The 24,210-nt window shown below is 44.7% G+C and overlaps 1 protein-coding gene across 1 annotated transcript in view; it reads right to left on the bottom strand.

Moving 5' to 3' along the window:
• TBX4 (T-box transcription factor 4) overlaps positions 1–24,210 on the bottom strand; it is a 128,202-nt gene that overhangs the window by 73,553 nt on the left and 30,439 nt on the right. The window contains exons 3-4 of the mRNA XM_058164113.1: positions 5,712–5,870; positions 274–368 (exon numbers count right to left, since the gene is read on the bottom strand). Coding sequence (XP_058020096.1) covers positions 274–368; positions 5,712–5,867 — 251 coding nt within the window. The 5' untranslated portion in view covers positions 5,868–5,870. The remainder of the gene's footprint in view (positions 1–273; positions 369–5,711; positions 5,871–24,210) is intronic.

The raw sequence follows: 24,210 nt of genomic DNA, 5'->3' as shown, positions 1-24,210 counted from the left end.
GGATATAAAGGCAGCAAGAGCTGCTGTGCCTCTTCGTAGCAGGCAAATCAACTGATTAACTAAGAGCTGAAGTTTGTTCCTGGGTGACTCATCGGCGTCGAGAGATATAACAGAGACACTTGGCAGACGCTCGCTATTTTGCTGCCAGAGCTGATAGTGCCGGCTAATTAAGCCATCACTCGGACAGAGGCGAAGGGGGACAGAACAGATTCCGCTAACCAGCTGAAGACCGTATGTATGTATTGAAACTGATGGTTGCAAAAACAAGCTTACCTCCCAGCTTTAGTTATGATCATCTCAGTCCCGGCTTCGTGAAATTTCTTCCATAGCTCTTTTTCGTGCAAATACACCTTGATATTCTCGATATTCTTCCGATACATCAAGAAAGAACAAAAACGAAAAGTGAGTTAAGTTGCTGGAATGTGGAAGGAGAACAATTAGCACCTTTACTCTAATACAGCTGTTCTCAACCTGTGGGTCACGACCCCGTTGGAGGTCGAATGACGATTTGCCAGGGGTCGCCTAAGATCATCGGAAATATGGGAAGTATACTTGCGAGTCGAAGAATCACGCTCCAATGGTTGACTCCACAAGCCAGCTGCAGGCTCTTCAAATCGCTAGCCGAATTCGGCTTCAGGCGCGATGAATTAAAAAAGAGAGAAATCTTTGCTCTGATGTCTCCCTCTCAAGCCAGCTGCAATCACTCCCAATCGCTAGCCTAATCTGGCTTCAGGTGCGATAAACTTAATAGGGGAGGAGTCTCCGCTTTAATCCCTCCGTCCTCAAGGCAATTGCAAGCAGTTCAGATCGCTAGCCAATACGGCTTCAGGCGCGATAAATTCAAAACGAAAATAATTTTACGGTTGGGGTCGCCACATCATGGGGAATTGTATTAAGGGGGTCGCAGCACTATAAAGGTTGAGAACCACTGCTGTAATAGAAGAGCCAGGAGTTCTAATTTGGCAGGAAGAAAAAAAAAAGTCATACAGATAAATCCTCAACTTACAAACCATTCATTTAACGACCGTTCAAAGTGACGACGGCACTGAGAGAAGCGACTTGTGACCGTTTTTTCACACTTGCAGCCGTTGTACCATCCCCGTGGTCACGGGATCAAAATTGAGACGCTTGGCAACTGGTTCGTATTTATGACGGTCGCAATGTGATCCCCGGATCACCTGATTCCCTTTTTTACAACCTTCTGACACGCAAAGTCATAGGGGAAGCCAGGTTCAACCGTGTTACCAACTGAACAACTGCAGTGATTCACTTAACGACTATTGGAATGAAGGTCGTAAAATGGGGCAAAACCACTATCTTGCTTAGCAAAACCGAAATTTTGGGCTCAATTGTGGCCGTAAGTCAAGGACTACCTGTAATTATTCAGCATTGGCCAGTCAAGGCCCATGCGGTTGGGGAATTCTGAGATTTGGAGTCCACCCATCTTAAAGTTGATAATAATCCGAAAAATCTTACAGTGCGCAGAAATGGACACAATGACACTAGAAATTAAGGGAAGGGAAGAGTCGGAATACTGCAAAGTGTGGAATAAATTATATGATTGGTCAGAAAAAAGAAATCAAAATAATAAATTGGAATGTTAACCTAATTAAGTTAAAATCAGGAAGTGTAAACCATTGAATTGTGTTAACCGGATAAGGACGAATTGGTAAATAGAGACCAATGTAAAGATAAGCATGTAGAGGAACGATGGAATAAGAAAAGAGAATATATATTTATGCCGATACGGCAAGCTGTAAAATAGGTAATGTTATGTCTGTTATGTGTTTTTGGTTTTTGTTGTATTTTTCTTTGTTTTGTTTTTGAGAGTTAAAAGTTTAATAAAAATTATTTTTTTTTTAAAAAAAGTGACCGAAGTTGAATAACACTGTCTTTAGACAAAATGTCACAAAACGGAAAATGTTTGTAAAATAATATATGGCTATAATATTACATGTGAAAGGTTATACTACTATTAATCGTTTCATAGATCCCATCACCAATCTCTTTCCACTTATGACTGTATGACTATAACTTGTTGCTGGCAATCCTTATGATTTATATTGATATATTGATCATCAATTGTGTTGTAAATGTTGTACCTTGATGAACGTATCTTTTCTTTTATGTACACTGAGAGCATATGCACCAAGACAAATTCCTTGTGTGTCCAATCACACTTGGCCAATAAAAAATTCTATTCTATTCTATTCTATTCTATTCTATTTATTTATTTATTTATTTATTTATTTATTTTATTTTATTTTATTTTTATACCGCCCTTCTCCCGAAGGACTCAGGGCGGTGTACAGGCATAATAAAAACCAGCAATACAATATACAAATTTAAAATCCAATTTAAAAAACTTATTTAAATTAGCCCAATGATTAAAATTTACTCTACTAAAACCCCATTTAAAATTAATAAATTTAAGATTTAAAATCCCAATTTAAGTCAGCCTGCTGGATAAAAAGGTGAGTCTTGAGTTCGCGAAAATGTCCAAGGTCAGGAATTTGGCGAAGCCCGGGGAAGCCTGCTCCAGAGTGTGGAGCCCCACAGAGAAGGCCCTTCCTGGGGCCGCCAGCCGACATTGTTTGGCGGACGGCACCCTGAGAAGTCCCTCTGTGGGAGCGACGGTCGGTGGGAGGCGTATGGTAACAGCAGGCGGTCCCGTAAGTACCCAGGTCCTAAGCCATGGAGCGCTTTAAAGGTCATAACCAACACCTTAAAGTGCACCCGGAGGCCACAGGCAGCCAGTGCAGTCTGCAGGAGCGGTGTTACATGGGAGCCACGTGTAGCTCCTCTATCACCCGCAGCTGCATTCTGACTAACTGAAGCCTCCGAGCGCACTTCAGGGGAGCCCCATGTAGAGAGCATTACAGTAATCCAAGCGAGAGGTAACGAGCGATGAGTGACCGTGCATAAGGCATCCCGATCAAGGAAGGCGAACTGCCGGACCAGGCGAACCTGGTGGAAGGCCCTCCTGAGACGGCCGTCAAATGGTCTTCAAACGACAGCCGATCATCCAGAAGGACACCCAAGTTGCGCACCCTATCCTTTGGGGCCAGTAACTCGCCACCAACAGCCAGCCGCGGCTGCAGCTGACTGAATCGGGGTGCCGGCATCCACAGCCACTCCGTCTTGGAGGGATTAAGCTTGAGCCTGTTTCTCCCCATCCAGACCCGTACAGCCTCCAAACACCGGGACAGCACTTCAACAACTTCATTGGGGTGGTCCGGGGTGGAAAAGTACAGCTGAGTGTCATCAGCGCACTGCTGGTATCTCACCCAAACCACTGATGATCTCACCCAGCGGCTTCATGTAGATGTTGAACAGCAGGCGAGAGAATCGACCCCTGAGGGACCCCACAAGTGAGGCCCCTCGCGGCCCACCTCTGCCCCCTGTCAACACCGTCTGCGACCGGTCGGAGAGATAGGAGGAGAACCACCGATATACGGTGCCTCCCACTCCCAATCCTCCAACCGCGCAGCAGGATACCATGATCGATGGTATCGAACGCCGCTGAGAGGTCTAATAGGACCAGGGCAGAGGAATATCCCTGTCCCTGGCCCTCCAGAGATCATCCACCAATGCGACCAAAGCTGTCTCCGTGCTGTATCCGGTCGGAAGCCGGACTGGAACGGGTCTAGATAGACATCTTCATCCAGGTGTTGGGGCAGCTGTCGCGCCAGGCATTTTCTACAACCTTCGCAACAAAGCGAAGGTTGAGACTGGACGATAATTAGCCAAAATAGCTGGGTCCAAAGAGGGCTTTAAGGAGGGGTCTCACCACCACCTCTTTCAAGGCGGCAGGAAAACCCCATCCAACAAAGAAGCGTTGATAATCCTCTGAGCCAGCCTCGTGTCACCGCCTGAGTGGCCAGTACCAGCCAGGAAGGGCACGGGTCCAGTAAACATGTCGTGCCGTGAAGCCTCCCCAACAACCTGTCCACGTCCTCGGGAGCCACAGGGTCAAACTCATCCCAAATGTGCTCAACAAGACGTGCCTCCTCTCCCTCGCTTGGATCATCCCAAATTCGGTCCAGACCGTCCCTCAGCTGAACGATTTTATCGTATAGATAACCACTAAACTCCTCGGCTCGTCCCTGCAAAGGGTCATCCCGCACCTCCTGATGTAGGAGAGAGCGGGTCACCCGAAACAGGGCGGCCGGGCGGTTATCTGCCGACGCAATGAGGGTGGAGGCGTAGGAGCGCCTCGCTTCCCTCATTGCCACTAGGTAGGTCCTAGTATAGGTCCTAACTAGTGTCCGATCAGCTTCGGAGCGACTGGACCTCCAGGTGCTCTCTAGGCGTCTTCTCCGGCGTATTCTATTCTATTCTATTCTATTCTATTCTATTCTATTCTATTCTATTCTATTCTGAACATATCTTTTCTTTTATGTACACAGAGCATATGCACCAAGACAAATTCCTTGTGTGTCCAATCACACTTGGCCAATAAAAATTCTATTCTATTCTATTATATACAGAAATAAGGACTCAAGGGACTTTAAAGAAAAGTATAGTTAAAGAAGAGCTGGGGAAAAAGTGAAAATAAAAAAAGAATACTGTTATTAAACTGTTGGAAAAAGGAAATATATGTTTTATGTTTGTGTTTGTCATGTTTTGTTCTTTAAAAAATGATAAAAAGACGTTAAGAAAAACATTGTCTTTAGATGAAAGGTGTCCAATCTTGGACACTTTAAGACTTGTGGACTTCAACTCCCAGAATTCCCTAGCCAGAAACTTTAAGAATTATGGATTTAAACTCCCAGAATTCCCCAGCCTGCAATTTTAACATGTGTAGATTCCAATTTCCAGAATTTTGGCTGGGGAATTCTAGGAGTTGAAGTCCACTCATCTTAAAGTGACCAAAGTTGAAAAATATTGTCTTTAGACCAGGGGTGTCCAAAACCTTGGCCATTTTAAGACTTGTGGACTTCAACTCCCAGAATTCCCCAGCCAGAAACTTTAATACGTAAAGACTCCAACTTCCAGAATTTTGCCTGAGGAATTCTGGGAGTTGAAGTCCACACGTCTTAAAGTGGCCAGGTTTGAGAGACACTGGCCTAGGATAGTCTTCTAGCTTGCTAGGGAATTCTGGGAGTTGAAGTCTCCATGTGTTGTGTCTGCGCCCCCCCGAGCCGGGGCCCCTGCCAGAAAGTGACTCGGAAAGTGAGGGGGAAGGGCCATCAGGACTTACCTCTGGAGCACCGGCTTCCCTGGCTCAGCTCCAGGAACCAGAGGCAGGCCAGATGGAGAAGATAATGAGGCCTCCGTCCCCTGACTCTTTCCCCGCCACGCCTCCAGACCCAGCTGAGGGCAATCAGGCCTGGCTGGACCCTAGGTTTCGTAGGCAGGAGAGGCGGGAACAACAGAAACAGGGGTAGGGCAGGCCTACCCCTGCTCAGGAAGTGCTGAGTCATGGAGCCACACCCCACAGGATATAAAAGCAGCAAGGGCTGCTATGCCTCTTCGTAGCAGGCAAATCAACTGCTTGACTAGAGCTGAAGTACTGTTTGTTGACTCATCGGCATCAAGGGAGATAACAGAGACACTTGGCAGATGCTCGCTAGTTTGCTGCCAGAGCTGATAGTGCCGGCTAATTAAGTCATCGCTCTGACTGAGGTGAGGGGGACAGAACACCATCTCTTAAAGTGGCCCAGCTTGAGAATCGTCCGTAAACTGTTTCTCATTTGCAAAATACTCACCTGTTCTGCATCCGGGACCTGCGGACTATTCAGGGGTGTGTTGCTAACTCCCGCGACCCCAAGAACTGGAGACCCTCCGGTGGTTTCAGCATGGGCAGGGCCCTGAGGCACCACAAACCCATCCTCCACATCCGACAAGCTTTTGTCCTGGAGCATTTCCTGAAAGTGAGAAAACCAAATAGAAATTCATCGATTTGCCCTTCACCAGATTCCACCCAGCAAAAGAGATTCTTAGAATAGAATGAATGAGCTGGAAGGAACCTTGGAGGGAGGTCTTCTAGTCAAGCCCCCTGCTCAAGCAGGAGAACCTATACCCATGGTCCAGGAGACCAGGCCCGGGGGCTGGAGCCACAACAATGGCGAGCCTATGTCATGCATGCTGAAAGTGGCATGCAGAGCCATCTCTCTGAGCACATGAGCCGTCGCCCGTTCCTCTTCCAGGTTCCGGTGTGCCAGCCAGCTGGTCTTCCGGTTTCTAGTGATCATGCGCGTGGGAAGACCAGCTGGCTAGTGTGCATGAGTGCGCCGGATACCGGAAGAGGAGCACACGCCAGGCAGCTGCTCTTCCAGTTTCTGGCAATCCCACATGCATGAAGACCAGCTGGTCTTCACGGGCGCATGTGCGCCAGAAACCGGAAGACCAGGTGGCCGGTGCGCTCGCTCCCATTTCGGCACTCATCACCGAAAAGGTTCACCAACGCTGACCTTATACCATTTTAGATAACTGTCTAGACCAGTGGTGAAATCTAAATTTCTTTCCTACCGGTTCTGTGGGTGTGGCTTGGGAGGGGTCATGTGACTGGATGGGCATGGCTATGTAACCATGTGACTGGGGGATCAAACGACAGAAACTCACTAACAATATCCTGCTGGAGCAGGGTTGGATTAGATGATCTCCAGGTCCCTTCCAGCCCTGGATTATCCTCTGAAGCTGTATCGAGTGCCAGGTTTGTAGTCCTTCCTTCCTCTCCTTTTTCCTCCCTCTTTTCTTTCTTTCTTTCTTTCTTTCTTTCTTTCTTTCTTTCTTTCTTTCTTTCTTTCTTTCTTTCTTTCTCTTTCTCCCTTTCTCTCTCTCTCTCCCTCTCTCCCTCCCTCTCTCTCTCTTTCTCTCTCTCTCTCTCTCTCAAATGAACCCCCCCACCCCTGCATTTTTGCCGACACCCCCCATTTTTTGCCTAGCGGTCTTCACCTTTTTTATCTTTTAAAAAATGCTTTTAAAAGTTAAAAAAAAAAAGCCTCTGACGATCAGGCACCTCAGCTGGGATTGTCAGAGCTTTGTTTTAACCCTTTAAAGGCATTTTTTTTTACAACCTCTTTGGCCGAAGAGGTTGTTTAAAAAATGCTTTTAAAAGTTAAAAAAAAAGGCTCTGATGATCCCATGGCTCAGCTGGGCATGTGGGGGGGGCAGGGATTTTTGCTACCGGTTCTCCGAACCACCTGCTGCCATTGTTACCGGATCAGCCGATCAGGTCCGAACCAGGAGCATTTCACCCCTGGACTAGACTCTTCTTAAAAACATCCAGTGGTGAAGTGCCCACAATTTCTGGTGGCAAGCTATTCCACTGATTCTACAGAATTTGGTTTTTGTTGCCTTCAAATGAATCCCGTCAACCTTTTGCTTTTAACCTCTCTCTTTTTTGCAAGGGGAGACTGCTAAATCAGGATGCAGATTTCATGACCAAAAATTTAGCATCTACAGCAGTTTTTCTTTTTTGTCCCAGAATGGCTAAATCTAGAAAACTGACACATTATGTTTTCTATTCCGAAAGGAAAATGAAAAACGGAACAACAGAGTTGGAAGGGACCTTGGAGGTCTTCTAGTCCTACCCCCTGCTCAAACAGGAGACCCTAGATGACTCTGGACAAACGGCTGTCTAATCTCTTCTTCAAAAACTTCCAGCGTTGGAATACCCACAACTTCTGGAGGCGAAACCGTCCCACGGATTAATTGTTCTAACTGTCAGGAAATTTCTCTCGTACCAGAAAGAGAAGAAGCTTTAAAGACACTCAAAACTTTTGATTAATGCTAGAGTAAGAATTTAATGATTGATTTATTTCCTATGCATACCTTTAATTGGGGTTATTATTTATAAATTTTAAGGGTTTTTAAATTTGATTGTTTTAATTTTGGCCATTTATGGATTATGTTTGTTTTAAGTTTTTGTTTTAACTGTACATTGTGTTGTTTTTATACTTTGGCTGTACACTGCCCTGAGTCCTTCGGGAGAAGGGCGGTATAAAAATCTAAATAAATAAATAAATAAATAAATTTATCAAAGAATTTGGGTGATTCTTTTTTCTCTATCTTATTTTTCCTTTTCAATTTCTTTCTGCCCTTCCCTTTTCCCAATTTTTATTTTATATATTTTTATTTATACATGCAATAACAACAACAACAACAACAACTTGAAAAACATTGAAGGGAAATGTGATGACAACTTGACATGGGCATGGATTAAGATGGGAACCATCAAGAAAGAAATGGAAGGTTTAATACTCGCTGCTCAAGAACAAGCAGTAGTACACAATAAACTTCTCCTAAAACTAAAATCCTATGGCATTTCAGGACCCCTTCACAAATGGATTTCTGCTTTTCTGTCTAACAGACAACAAGTGGTCAAAATTGGCAACGCTCTATCAAATCCTGTTCCTGTCAAGAGTGGCGTTCCTCAAGGCAGCGTTCTTGGACCAACATTCATACTATACATAAATGATCTTTGTGACCATATCTCAAGTAATTGTGTTCTCTTTGCTGACGACGTCAAACTATTTAACACCACAGACAATACATCTATCATTCAAAAAGTCCTTGATCATCTAACCGCTTGGTCTAAAACTTGGCAACTCCAAATCTCAACCAGCAAATGCTCAGTCTTACATATTGGAAAAAAGAACCCAAACACTAAGTACATACTTGATGGACATTACCTTACAGATGACCCCCACCCTGTTAAAGACCTGGGAGTTTTCATATCAAATGATCTAAGTGCCAAAGCCCACTGCAACTACATAGCAAAAAAGGCTCTAAGAGTTGTAAACCTAATCTTGCATAGCTTCTTTTCCAAAAACACCACACTACTAACCGGAGCATATAAAACATTTGCTAGACCAATTCTAGAATACAGCTCGCCTGTCTGGAACCCTCACCACATTTCTGACATCAATACAATTGAACATGTCCAGAAATATTTTACAAAAAGAGTTCTTCATTCCTCTGAAAACAACAAAATACCTTATCCCACCAGTCTTGAAATCCTAGGCTTAGAAAACTTGGAACTCCATCACCTTTGACAAGACCTAAGTTTAACTCATAGAATCATCTATTGTAATGTCCTTCCTGTTAAAGACTACTTCAGCTTTAATTGCAATAATACAAGAGCAACCAATAGATTTAAACTTAATGTTAACCGCTTTAATCTAGATTGCAGAAAATATGACTTCTGTAACAGAATCATCAGTGCTTGGAACACTTTAACACTCTTTCTCTTCCCATCACCAATCTCTTTCCACTTATGACTGTATGACTGTAACTTGTTGCTGGCAATCCTTATGATTTATATTGATATACTGACCATCAATTGTGTTGTAAACGTTGTACCTTGATGAACGTATCTTTTCTTTTATGTACACTGAGAGCATATGCACCAAGACAAATTCCTTGTGTGTCCAATCACACTTGGCCAATAAAAAATTCTATTCTATTCTATTCTATTTACCTGACTCTGTGGTCTCTTCCCATAATCCCAAAAGCTTTAACCAAAAACCTTCTAATATTGACCTCACCCCATTCCTAAGATGACCATAAGGGGCATGCATAAGAGCACAAACGTGCCTACCGTTCCTGTCCTATTGTTTTCTTCTTCTTATATAGATATATATGCTTATACCTCCTAATATTTACTCATATATATGTTTATATACTATATAATCTTTTTTTGTATGATACTTATATATATTGTTGTGACAAAATGAATAAATAAATAAATAAATAAATAAACTAATACCATGAAAGCAAAGATACAAAAATCCACCAACAATCCAAACTGCCGACTTTGCAACAACAAAGTCGAAACTGTTTCACATTTAATATGTGAATGCAGCAAAATCGCACAAACTGATTACAAAGCTAGACCGAGTTGCTAAATTAATCCACTGGTCATTATGTAAAAAAATATGACTTGCTAGTATCCAAAAAGTCATGGGAACATAAAATGGAAAAAGTTATAGAAAATGAGAAGGTGAAGATCTTGTGGGACTTTCGAATACAGACGGATCATCACTTGAAACACAACACGCCAGATATCACAGTTGTGGAAAACCGAAACTGTACAATTTATTGACATCGCGGAACCAGGAGATGCCAGAGTCGAAGAAAAAGAACCGGAAAAAATCATGAAATATCGCAACGTGGTCATCGAAACTACACGGCTAGTGATGAAACATGTAACAGTGATACCCATTGTCATCGGGGCACTTGGTACCATAAATCCAAGAATTTTATAAGATACATCAACAAATTGCAGCTTCCCACAGTAATACCAGCAGAACTGCAAAACACCGCGCAAAACACTGGAACATCGTACATCTTAAGAAGGTACTTGGTTGATCCCTAGGACACCGGCAGCAACCCGTATCAACCATTAGCACCAGTCAATGGTATTTGTGATGCCTTTTTGAATGTTCAGTTGACTAAGTTTCATGTTTAATGAATAAAGATGATAATAATAATAATAATAATATTAAATAAATTTATTAAATAAAATTAATAAAAAGAAGCAGATGAAACCATCGATCACATACTGAGCTGTTGTAAGACAATAGCTCAGACTGACTACAAACAACGTCACAACACAGTTGCTCAGATGGTCCACTGGAACTTGTGTCACAACCACCATCTGCCTGTAGCAAACAACTGGTGGGATCATAAGCCTGAAAAAGTGATTGAAAATGAGCATGCAAAACTACTGTGGGATTTCCGAATATAGACTGATAAAGTTTTGGAACACAATACCCCGGATATCACAATTGTGGAAAAGAAAAAAGTGTGGATAGTCGACATTGCTATACCTGGTGACAGCAGAATCGATGAGAAACAACTTGAAAAAGTCACCAGCTATCAAGATTTGAGAATCGGATTGCAGAGACTCTGGCATAAACCAGTGCAGGTGGTTCCAGTGGTACTCGGCACACTGGGAGCTGTGCCTAAAGACCTAGGCAAGCACTTCAAAGCAATTGGCGCTGACAAGATCACCATTGGTCAGCTGCAGAAGGCCACCTTACTGGGATCTGCTCGCATAATTTGCCGATACATCACGCAGTCCTAAACGCTTGGGAAGTGTTCGACTAGTGATCTGTGATCTGTGATACGAAATCCAGCAGTTATCTGGTTTGCTGTGTATACTGTCATTTTGTGTAAATAAAATAATAATAATAACTTTATTGTCATTGTACGTATATACACAGTATACCCATACAACGAAATTCACTTAACACCCAAAGACCAGATCCAACATACATAACATATTCAATTTCTTTCTTTCTTTTTTTAATTTTAAATTTTTTTTATTAATAATTCAAATTTAAAAACAATGGATATTGTTTGACATCTCGGGTTTCTAACATTTCCATCTAATTCAAGTTAATTAGTAATACATTCCTCAATCTATATACAAATTTACATATATCTTACTTCATTACATGTCAAGTATACAACACAATACCTCCTGGACAGCTATATCCATATCGCATAAACCTATATCTCACTCACAAGTTTAATATACATTGACATATACATTTCCAGACATTCACTACACCTTCTTTATTGGCCTTCTTCCTCTTGTCTAACCATTCATAAAATTTAGTCCAGATTTCATAGTACATTGATTCACTTTTATTTTTGAGTTCTAAGGTGAGTCTGTCCATTTCTGCACAATTGAAGATTTTACATAACACTTCTTCTTCTGAAGGCGTTTCTTTACTCCTCCATTTTTGAGCAAATGCTATTCCTGCAACTGTTAATATACGTAGTATATATACCTTATGCCACCAGACTTGAAATCCTGGGTTTAGAAAACTTAGAACTCCGCCGCCTTCGACATGACCTGAGTTTAACTCATAGAATCATCTGTTACAATGTCCTTCCTGTCGAAGACTCCTTCAGCTTCAATTGCAACAATACATGAGCACACAATAGATTTAAATTTAAAGTGAACCGCTCCAATCTAGATTGCAGAAAATATGACTTCAGTAACAGAGTTGTTAATGCCTGGAATGCACTACCTGACTCTGTGGTCTCTTCCCATGATTCACTTAACAAAGCTTTAACCAAAAACTCTCTACTATTGACCTCACCCCATTCCTAAGAGGTCTGTAAGGGGCGCGCATAAGAGCACAATTGTGGGTTCCCAGGGTCATAGGATCACCTGTTTGCGACCTTTCCAGGAAGCCTCTGACAAGCAAAGTCAAGAAGGGCAGGGGGGAGATGGATTCACTTAACAACCACATGTTTCACTTAACAACTGCGGTGATTTGCTTAACAAATGGATGGCTCGCTTAACAACTCCAGTGATTCGTTTAACGACCATGTGATGCCCTTAACAACTGCTTTACAACTATGTGATTCATTTAACAACCACATGATTGACTTGACAACTGCAGTGTTTCACTTAACGACCACATGATTCACTTAACAATGGCAGCAATTTGCTTTACAACTATGTGATTCACTTAACAACTACATGATTCATTTAACAACTGCAGTGTTTCACTTAGCAACCACATGATTCACTTAACAATGACAGTGATTTGCTTAACAACTATGTGATTCACTTAACATCCACTTGATTCCCTTAACAACTGCGGTGATTTGCTTAACCAGATAGTTCACTTAACAACTGAGGTGATACTGTTAACGACCACATGATTCACTTAGTGAGAAAGGGAAAAAAATAGCAATAGCAATAGACTTATGTACCGCTTCACACTGTTTTACCGCCCTCTCTAAGCTGTTTACAGAGTCAGCATATTCCTCCCAACAATCTGGGTCCTCACTTTACCGACCTCGGAAAGATGAAAGGCTGAGTCAACCTTTAGCCAGTCAGGATTGAACTCCTGACAGTGAGCAGAGTCAGCCTGCAATACTGCATTCTAACCACTGCGCCACCAGAGCAGTAACAACTGTGGCAAGAAAAAGATGTAAAATGGGCCAAAACCTATTTATAACAATTGTCTGGCTCAACCCCAGAAATCTGGGGCTCAATTATGGTCGTAAGTCGAGGACTGCCTTTATTACAGGCTGGGTGTTTATTACTGCCTTTATTACACAGGGTGTTTTCCCTGCCGCCTTGAAAGAGGCGGTGGTGAGGCCCCTCCTCAAGAAGCCTTCCCTTGACCCAGCTAGTTTAGCAAATTATCGTCCGGTCTCCAACCTTCGCTTTTTGGCAAAGGTTGTCGAGAGTGTGGTTGCACGACAGTTGCCCCAGTACCTGGATGAAACTGTCTAACTTGATCCATTCCAGTCCGGTTTCCGGCCTGGTCACAGCATGGAAACAGCCTTGGTCGCGCTGGTTGATGATCTCTTGAGGGCTCGGGACAGAGGTTGTTCCTCTGTCTTCGTCCTATTAGATCTCTCAGCGGCTTTTGATACCATCGATCATGGTATCCTGCTGCGCCGACTCGAGGGACTTGGAGTGAGGGGCACTGTTCATCGGTGGTTCTCCTCCTACCTCTCCGACCGGTCGCAGACGGTGTTGACGGGGGGACAGAGATCGACCCCAAGGCGCCTCTTATGTGGGGTGCCGCAAGGGTCGGTTCTCTCACCTCTTCTGTTCAACATCTATATGAAGCCGCTGGGTGAGATCATCCGTGGTCTTGGGGTGAGTTGTCATCTATACGCTGATGATACTCAGCTCTATATTTCCACCCCAACCACCCCAACGAGGCTGTTGAAGTGATGTCCCAGTGCCTGGAGGCCGTACGGGTCTGGATGGGGAGGAACAGACTCAGACTCAATCCCACCAAGACCGAGTGGCTGTGGATGCCAGCGGCCCGGTACAGTCAGCTAATTCCATCACTGACCATTGGGGGCGAACTATTGGCCCCCACGGAAAGGGCTCGTAATCTGGGCGTCCTCCTGGATGCACAGCTGTCTTTAGAAGATCATATGATAGCTGTCACCAGGGGAGCCTTTCATCAGGTTCGCCTGATACGCCAGTTACGCCCCTTTCTGGATCGGGCTTCCTTATGCACGGTCACTCATGCCCTTGTTACATCCCGCCTGGACTACTGTAATGCTCTCTACATGGGGCTCCCCTCGAAGTGTGCCCGGAGACTCCAACTGGTCCAGAATGCGGCTGCGCGGGTGATAGAGGGAGCACCTTTTGGCTCCCATGTAACACCCCTCCTGCGTAATCTGCACTGGCTCCCAGTGGTCTTCCGGGTTCACTTTAAGGTACTTGTCATCACCTTTAAAACGCTCCATGGCCTAGGGCCGGGATATTTACGGGACCGCCTACTGCCACCATTAGCCTCTCACCGACCAGTGCGCTCTCACAGAGAGGGCCTCCTCCGGATACCGTCAGCTAAACAATGTCGGCTGGCGACCTCTAGGGGGAGGGCCTTCTCTGTGGGGGCCCCTACCCTCTGGAACGAGCTCCCTCTGGGGCTTCGTCAACTCCCTGATCTCAAGTCCTTCCGCCGCGAGCTGAAGACGTTGCTGTTTCAAAGAGCAGGACTAGCTTGAATGTAGTTTTAAATTGGGATTTTTTAATAAAAGGGGTTTAAATGAGGTTTTAAATTTGTATTTAAAAGTTAGAGCATCAATTGAATTTAACTATCTATACTTTTAGCTGTTTTTTATCTATTATATGTTTTCTGTTGTTTTTTGTCTGTGAACCGCCCTGAGTCCTTCGGGAGATGGGCGGTATACAAATATAATAAATAATAATAATAATAATTACAAAGCCGGTTGCTCCAAAGTGGAAGAATGGATTTTTCCCCCTTTTTTAAAATAACACTTTCCGGGCATATAAAATATGGTAGGCCTGTGTTGTGTCTGCGCCCCCCGAGCCGGGACTCCTGTCAGAAAGTGACTTGGAAAGTGAGGGGGAAGGGCCATCAGGACTTACCTCGGGAGCACCGGCTCCCCTGGCTCAGCTCCAGGAGCCAGAGGCAGGCCAGATGGAGGAGATAACAAGGCCTCCATCCCCTGACTCTTTCCCCCCCAAGGCCATGCCTCCAGACCCAGCTGATGGCAATCAGGCCTGTTTGGACCCTAGGTTTCGTAGGCAGGAGAGGCGGGAAAAACAGAAGCAGGGGTGGGGCAGGCCTAGGAAGTGCTGAGTCATGGAGCCACACCCCACAAGATATAAAACCAGCGAGGGCTGCTATGCCTCTTCGTAGCAGGCAAAATCAACTGCTTAACTAAGAGCTGAAGTACTGTTTGTTCCTGGGTGACTCATCGGCATCAAGGGAGATAACAGAGACACTTGGCAGACGCTCGCTAGTTTGCTGCCAGAGCTGATAGTGCCGGCTAATTAAGCCATCGCTTGGACGGAAGTGAGGGGGGACAGAACAGCCTGGCTGTCCGGAGGCCTACTTTTCTTATTTATTGATTCGATTGAAATATCGGCACCCCACCCACTTGGCCCGATTATGATCTCCAAGGTCCCTTCCAGATCTATTTTATTCTATTTTAAACTCGGCATGGAGATAATCCTCAATCTATGGCCACACTTTTAACAAGCGTTCAGAGTTACAACAGCCCTGATAAAAGCGACTTACGACCCGGTACTTGCACTTATAAATGTTGCAAGATCTCCATGGTCACGTGATCTATTAAACAACTGCACCAAACCGCTGCAGATGCGGCTGACTGTCGGGGGCGAGTCATTGGCCCCGATGGAAAGGGTGCGCAACTTAAGCGTGCTCCTGGATGGACGGTTGTCCTTTGAAGATCATCTGACGACCGTCTCCAGGAGAGCTTTTTATCAGGTTCGCCTGATCCGCCAGTTGTGCCCCTTCCTGGACCGGGATGCCCTATGCACGGTCATTCATGCTCTCGTTACTTCTCGCTTGGACTATTGCAATGCTCTCTACATGGGGCTCCCCTTGAAGAGTACCCAGAGACTCCAGTTAGTCCAGAATGCGGCTGCGCGGGTTATTGAGGGAGCAGTTCGAAGCTCCCATGTAACACCTATCCTGCGCAGACTGCACTGGCTACCTGTTGTCTTCCGGGTGCGCTTCAAGGTATTGGTTACTACCTTTAAAGCGCTCCATGGCTTAGGACCGGGATACTTACGGGACCGTCTACTGCCGTCCTCTATCTCCCAATGACCGGTGCGTTCTCACAGAGAGGGACTCCTCAGGGTGCCGTCAGCCAAACAATGTCGACTGGCGGCCCCCTGGGGGAGGACCTTCTCTGTGGGGGCTCCTACCCTGTGGAACGAACTTCCCCTCGGACTTTGACAACTATCTGACCTTAGGACCTTTCGCCGCGAACTTAAAACCTATCTATTCCGCCTTGCTGGACTGGCTTGATTTTTAAAATTTTTAATTTGATTTTATGGGTTTGAAATTTCTGTCAATTTTATAGGGCGTTATTACCTTTTAAATTTGGCCATTTGAATAAGTTTTTTAAGGGTTGTTTTTTAGTATTGTATGTATTGTTTTTTTTTGTATTTGATTTTGGCTGTTCACCGCCCTGAGTCCTTCGGGAGAAGGGCGGTATACAAATTAAAATATTATTTCATTATTATTATTATTATCCTAGGAAAGTGAAACTCTATCCCAGGGGTCTGCAAACTTGGCTCTTTTAAGACTTGTGGACTTCAACTCCCAGAGTTCCTCAGCCAGCTTTGCTGGGAGTTGAGGTCCACAAGTCTTAAAAGAGCCAAGTTTGCAGACCCTTGCTCTATCCTATCAACAGCCTTAATTCTTAAAACTCTCTTTCAGGAGGCTGGCCAACTATAGTTGAAACAGAAATTTGATATACGGGAATCACAAGCTCTTATCCAATAACAGAGGAACACTGGAAACGCACACACAAACAACACACACACACACACACACACACACACAAAACCTCCCAATGAAAAAAAAGCAACAGTCAAACCAAATTTTTGTCCCACTAGTTCCACCTTAGGCATGAAAGCCGGCTGGGTGAATCTGGCCCAGAGGTGGGCTTCACATAATTTAATAACCGGTTTTCCCAGAATAAAAAAGTGTGAGAGTGTGCGTGCCTTGCGCACATGCGCACTGTGTCAAAAACACGGCAATTGTATAGGACAGGATAGCTTCGCGCGTGTGCCTTGTGCATGTGGGAATTTGGCACCCACCCCCCTCCTAGAAGAATGAAATATTTTAGAAAATATTTAAAAAGGCAGAATATGTTTCCCTGGATGAGAAATGGAGAAACATGTTTTAAAGACAAAGCAGCTTCCTGACTCCCCCCCCCACCTTTGTCAATGGACCATTAAAGCCTCAGCTAAGCTCACTCATTTCCCCCCACTTTGTCAATGGGTCAGAGGTAGAAACTCATTCTCCCCACCTTTGTCAATGGGCCATCATCATCTGCAACACAATAGGACCCATCTAGCAACAGAAACTCACCACATGACACCTGGGAAGATTACATCAGCCAGCAAGGCTAGCTAAGACTCCCACCCCCTGGGAGTCTGACAGCCAATCAGGGTACTCTTCCTGTGCCCCAGGAAATTCAAAGCTCAGAAAAAGCATAAAGCCAGGGAGTGCACAGGATCTCATCCCTTTTCTGTTCAGGATCTCAAGCCATGTGAACCTGACCACCATTAAATCATTTTTCCAAGCAGCCTCCATGTTTACAGTGTCTTTGTCCCCACTTGGAACTCAACCCAGATGGATATTTCTTCCAACATGCACATACACACTGCGTTAAAAACATAGCGATTATATAAGACAGGATAGCGCAGGACGGGTGGGCGGGCCCAGCCACTGGCCGTAACTACCGGTTCGCCCGAACCTGTCTGAACTGGCTGAATCCCACCCCTGCTCTGGGCCAATCACCAGGAGCAAGTGAGTTCTAGTTCCATCTTAGTCATGAAAGCTGCTGGGTGACTTTGGGCCAATCACCAGGAGATGATGAGTTCTAGTCCACCATCGGCATGACAGTCACTGGGTGACTTTGGCCCAATCATTTGGATCCTGTGAGTTCTAGTCCCACCTTAGGCATAATAAACTGACCGCATGATTTTAGTGCCAATCACTAGGAGACAGTGAGTTCTAGTTCCACCTTAAGCATGAAAGATGAATGAGTGTCTTTGGGCCAGTCCCTCTCTCTCCGGAATGGAACAACTTGCCACCAGGGGTGAAATCTACTTACCTTCCTTACTGGCTCGGAAGTGGACACACCGGCCACGCGCATCTCATGCGCGCGCAGACCTTCTGCGTATGCGCAGAAGATAAAAAAACACATTACTTCCTGATTAAACCCAGGAAGTAATGACACCCAGGAAGGTGGGCGGAGCTACCGGATTGCTACCGGATCGCCGAACCACCGGCCACGATCACTACCGGATCGCGAGATCCAGTCAGAACCGGGAGCATTTCACCCCTGTTTGCCACAGTCAACATGCTGCAGCCAACTCACCATGGCCAACTCGCCGCACCCAAATTGTCACGGTACAATTGAACAATTGTATTCAATGATATAAAATAAATAAATAATTATTTTAATTTTGGGCATTCATATTTCTGTTTCTCCCCGCCCCTCACTTTGCATCCTTTCTTTAACTATTCAATTCCACCATTTTTTTGATATTAATGTTGACCATGGGGTCGCGATGGGTCGAACACGACTTCGTAACTAACAAGAAGAACAAGTGCATTTTAGTTCGATAATCATTTCTAATTCTCTTTTTGCTCCCATTTCCTCTAGAGCAGGGGTCTCCAACCTTAGCAACTTTAAGCCTGGAGGACTTCAACTCCCAGAATTCCCCAGGCAGCTTTGCTTTAAGCCTGGAAGACTGTCTGGAGGACTTCAACTCCCAGAATTCCCCAGCCAGCTTTGCTTTAAGCCTGGAAGACTTTGTCTGGAGGACTTCAACTCCCAGAATTCCCCAGCCAGCTTTGCTTTAAGCCTGGAAGACTTTGTCTGGAGGACTTCAACTCCCAGAATTCCCCAGCCAGCTTTGCTTTAAGCCTGGAAGACTTTGTCTGGAGGACTTCAACTCCCAGAATTCCCCAGGCAGCTTTGCTTTAAGCCTGGAAGACTTTGTCTGGAGGACTTCGACTCTCAGAATTCCTCAGGCAGCTTTGCTTTAAGCCTGGAAGACTTTGTCTGGAGGACTTCGACTTCCAGAATTCCCCAGCCAGCTTTGCTTTAAGCCTGGAAGACTTTGTCTGGAGGACTTCAACTCCCAGAATTCCCCAGCCAGCTTTGCTTTAAGCCTGGAAGACTTTGTCTGGAGGACTTCAACTCCCAGAATTCCCCAGCCAGCTTTGCTTTAAGCCTGGAAGACTTTGTCTGGAGGACTTCAACTCTCAGAATTCCCCACTGTGGAATTCTGGGAGTCGAAGTCCTCCAGGCTTAAAGTTGCCAAGGTTGGAGACCCCTGCTCTAGATGCTACAGTTTCCAATTTTGCCAGGGGGGAAAAAGAACCATAATAAGGCTAAAATATCATTCTCACATGACGATGGGAAACCCACTTCAAAATATCACATCCTGTCTTCGTCTGGGAAGCAAGATACTATCCTTCCTTCCACTCTTTAATCCAATCGCCTGAGAGTAAAGTGAATTCTTCCTGGAAATCTACCCATCCCTGAAATTTAAGAGATCTTAGTTCAGAGCCAACTTACAGATGATCACCACACTGGGTAAAATTACACAGGTACGATATTGAAAACCACTAAAATTCCTTTCAAGCGAAAAGATGGAGAATCCACTAAGATCAGCTTTTTTTTTATTATTTGCATTTATATCCCGCCCTTCTCCGAAGACTCAGGGCGGCTTACACTATGTCAAGCAATAGTCTTCATCCATTTGTATATTATATACAAAGTCAATTTATTGCCCCCAACAATCTGGGTCCTCATTTTACCTACCTTATAAAGAATGGAAGGCTGAGTCAACCTTGGGCCTGGTGGGGCTTGAACCTGCAGTAATTGCAAGCAGCTGCTGTTAATAACAGACTGTCTTACCAGTCTGAGCCACACAGGCCCTTTTGATCAGGGGTGGGTTTTACTTACCTTTACCACCGGTTCGCTGCCCGCGCGCACTGTCCACTCATGCGCCTGGCCTTCCATGCATGTGCCCAGTCTCAAAAACGTGCCTAAATAGCACGACCTGGAGCCTGGGCAGGTGCGTGGGTGAGCAGGCCCACCCGCGATCCCACCCCTGCTCTGGGCCAATCACCAGGAGCGAGTGAGTTCTAGTTTCATCTTAGTCATAAAAGCTGCTGCTGACTTTGGGCCAATCACCCGCAAGTCATACGATCGCCGCTACCGGTTCACTCAAACCGGTGCGAACCGGCAGAATACTACCTCTGCTTTTGATCCTTCCTTCGAGTGAAGGAATCCCTAGAAAATCCTTCAGCTCTTACTTCTGCAGAACTGCAGAAAAAACCACAGCTACCAACCGGTGAAAATATCTACAGACCCCTCACATCCTGGACATAAACTGTTTCAACTCCTACCCTCAAAATTATGCTACAGAGCACTGCACACCAGAACAACTAGACACAAGGACAGTTTCTTCCCGAACGCCATCACTCTGCTAAACAAATAATTCCCTCAACACTGTCAAACTATTTACTAAGTCTGCACTACTATAAATCTTCTCATCGTTCCCATCACCCATCTCCTCCTAGTTACAACTGTATGACTGTAACTTTGTTGTTTGTATCCTTATGATTTATATTGATATTGATTGGTTCCTGATTGCTTATTTGTATCCTATGACTATCATTAAGTATTGTACTTTATGATTCTTGATGAACGTATCTTTTCTTTTATGTACACTGAGAGCTTATGCACCAAGACAAATTCCTTGTGTGTCCAATCACAATTGGCCAATAATTCTATTCTATTCTATTCTATTCTATTCTATTCTTGACGAATATATATTGTCTTTTTATGTACACTGAGAGCGTATGCACCAAAGAATTCCTTGTGTGTCCAATCACACTTGGCCAATAAAGAATTCTATTCTATTCTATTCTATTCTATTCTATTCTATTCTATTCTATTCTATTCTTGACGAATATATATTGTTTTTTTATGTACACTGAGAGCGTATGCACCAAAGACAAATTCCTTGTGTCCAATCACACTTGGCCAATAAAGAATTCTATTCTATTCTCTCCTAAATTAATCAGTGAAGAAATTCCTAGAAACTTTCAATCCACCTGGAAAATTCATCCTGATGATTTGTCCAAAAATGCTGCCTGTGCTGTTTTGGTTTTTGGTTTTTGGTTTTGTGGTTTTTTACAAAAAATGTCTTTATTTTTTTCTCCCTTCCCTAAAATTCTAAAAAACAATATATACAATTTTTGCACAGGGAAGGGACATCCACCTATCTGAGTCCTCCTTTAGTATTGACTTGAGTCATGCCGGCCACAGGACCACGGAGACGTCTTCGGACAGCGCTGGCTCTTCAGCTTTGAAATGGAGATGAGCACCGCCCCCTAGAGTCGGGAACAACTAGCACACATGTGCAAGGAGAACCTTTCCCTTTCCCTTTCCCTTAGCATTGACATGTACAGGTAATCCTCAACATACGACCACAATTGAGGCCAAAATTTCTGTGATTGAGTGAGATGTGCGTTAAGTGAGTTTTGCCCCATTCTACGACCTTTCTTGCCCCAGTTGTTAAAAGCACTGCAGTTGCTCAGTTAGTCACATGGTTGTTAGGTGATGTTGTGTCCCACTCCTCCGCTGATGGCCGGGTCAGGGAAATCCGAATCAGGCGTGCCTCTGCAGTTCTGCCAAAGTCCTAGCAAAGTCCTCAAGGCAGGCAGGAGACCAGAAAGTGACTTCAGCAAGATATGTTTGACTTTGCCTGACTCAGAGAATGCCAGAAAGCAGATCCTTTGGGCCATGGGGTGTGGCTCCATGACTCAGCACTTATCCAGGCCTGCCCCTCCCTTCCTTCTGACACCGCCGCCTATCAATTCTTCTGAAGCGAGGGTCACTCCAGTCGGCAGCTGTTGGTAATTGACCTCCCTCAGGCTCACATGCTGTGGGGGAGGGGGACGGGTCTAGTTGCTCCGTTTGCCTGGGCATGGAGCCAGGGCTGGGGCCGGGAGGTGTTCCCTCCTCCGCAGCCTGTCTGGGCATGGAGCCAGGGCTGGGGCCGGGAGGTGCCCCCTCCTCCTCAGCCTGTCTGGGCATGGAGCCAGGGCTGGGGCCGGGAGGCATACTAGGACATTCCTCAGCATTCGGAAGCAGATAAGAAGACCCCAGCTGCGGTGAGAGCGGGCAAGACACAACAGGTGAATCTGGCTTCCCCATCAAGTTGGGGATCACATTGACCCCGGGAGACTGCAACCATCACCAATATGAACCATTTGCCAAACCTGGATCAAAACCCCAGGATCACCTGAATTTTGATCAGGTGATCCTGGGGGGGTGCTACAAAGGTCATAACTGCGGAAAAAAATGGTCCCGAGTCAGATTTTTCAGTGCTTTGAAAAACTTTGAACGGTCAACTAACCAAACTGTTGTAAATCAAGGACTACCTGTATAGAAGATGACTTAGTGAAGGGATCCCAACTGAGGAGAATGTGATTAGGAAAATCTTAGAAGGTGCAGGAATGGATAGACTAACACTGGCAATTAAGGAGAAAGAACAAACAGAATATTATAGGATATGGGAATTATTTTATCAATGGTTAGAGCAGTGATGGCTAATCTTTGTTTTCTCAAGGGCCAAAAGCGCGTGTGTGCGCGTGACCGTGTGCCCACACCCATAATGCAATCCCCCTGCGCGCCCCTGTACATGCGCGCATGACCCCCCCCCCCCCGTGCTCTCCTGTGCATGTGTGGTGACTCTCCCGCACCCCGTTTAGCACCTAGCAGGCCTCCCTGAAGCCTTCTGGAACCAAAAATGCCCCCCCCCACGGATACATCTCACTTATGTGCATCTCACGCATGCACGGCAGGGACCCGAAAATCAGCTGGCTGGCGGGAGGCGCGCGCGCATGCGCAATGGGGCTGACCTACGGCGATGGCTCGCTTGCCCGCAGAGATAGCTCCGCATGCCACCTGCGGCACGTGTCCCATAGGTTCAGGGTTAGAGAATAAAAATTGGAAGTTGGAAATAAAAGAAGGAGCGAAATAAAGAAGAGTAGAAAATATGTTAATATAGAGTGGTAAACAATATGATGAATGGGCCGCGGTGTGGCTCAGGCTGTAAGAAGCCTGTTATTAAAACACAGCAGCCTGCAATTACTGCAGGTTCAGGTCCCAACAGGCCCAAGGTTGACTCAGCCTTCCATCCTTTATAAGGTAGGTAAAATGAGGACCCAGATTGTTGGGGGGGCAATAAGTTGACTTTGTAAAATATACAAATAGGATGAGACTATTGCCTTACGCACTGTAAGCCGCCCTGAGTCTTCGGAGAAGGGCGGGATATAAATAAATAAATAAATAAATAAATAAATAAATAAATAAATAAATAAATAAATAAATAAATAAATAAATAAATATTATTATGACTATTAGGATTATTATGCTTATGATAATCTAGAATAATTATATCCTAATAAGAATATAGTAATATAATTATATTATATATTATATTCTTATTAGAAGATACGCCAAGAGGGAAAAATGAATAGGTTTACTATGCTCAATCTATTATAATTGTAAGATCAAGAAAATTAATATCAATATAATGAACAACGGTGTAAATCTTGATGGCTGTTGCACAGAAACATTTGTACCCAGACGACGCACTGCTTAATGGGAGAGGGAATGTTTATATAAAACAAAAATGATTTAGTAGAATCTGTTTTGATCAGGAGAGAAAATATTTTCCTGGAGTTTAAAAAAAAATAAAAGCTGCATCAAGCTGCGATCCCATAGAAATTTACCAGGAAGCAAAAGCCATTGAAGAGAAGTTTATTTCTGAGAATTCCCATATCGGTCTGGTCTGGACGGAAGATCTCGTTTTATTTTTCAACTCCCACTTACTCAACCCCTCCCACCCCACCCTATTTAGAAAGATGGAAGGCATGGTAGCTGTTGTTCTTTTTTAAGATCCTCCTGCCTTTCCCCCCCCCCCAAGTCTCTTATCTGGAATCCGTTTTTAGCATGGGCCTTAAGACCAGAGACAGACCTCAAGAAACATCCCAACTTTTACATGCTGTAAACATCCCAAAAAACGGTGAACCTCACTCAAGATAAAAGAGAGAGCGAGAGACTGGGAAAAAAGCAATAAAAGATTTTTTAAAAGAAGGGGGGGGGGTGAGAAGGGAAGAAAAAACAGCAGAGAAGTTGCATTTCCTTCGGATTTAAGAGGAATTA

This window comes from Ahaetulla prasina, chromosome 1 (assembly GCF_028640845.1).
Source record: "Ahaetulla prasina isolate Xishuangbanna chromosome 1, ASM2864084v1, whole genome shotgun sequence".
In the NCBI taxonomy this organism is placed as follows: Eukaryota; Metazoa; Chordata; class Lepidosauria; order Squamata; family Colubridae; genus Ahaetulla; species Ahaetulla prasina.
The sequence above is the reverse complement of the archived record's forward strand: the minus strand, read 5'-3'. Positions and strand labels throughout refer to the sequence as shown.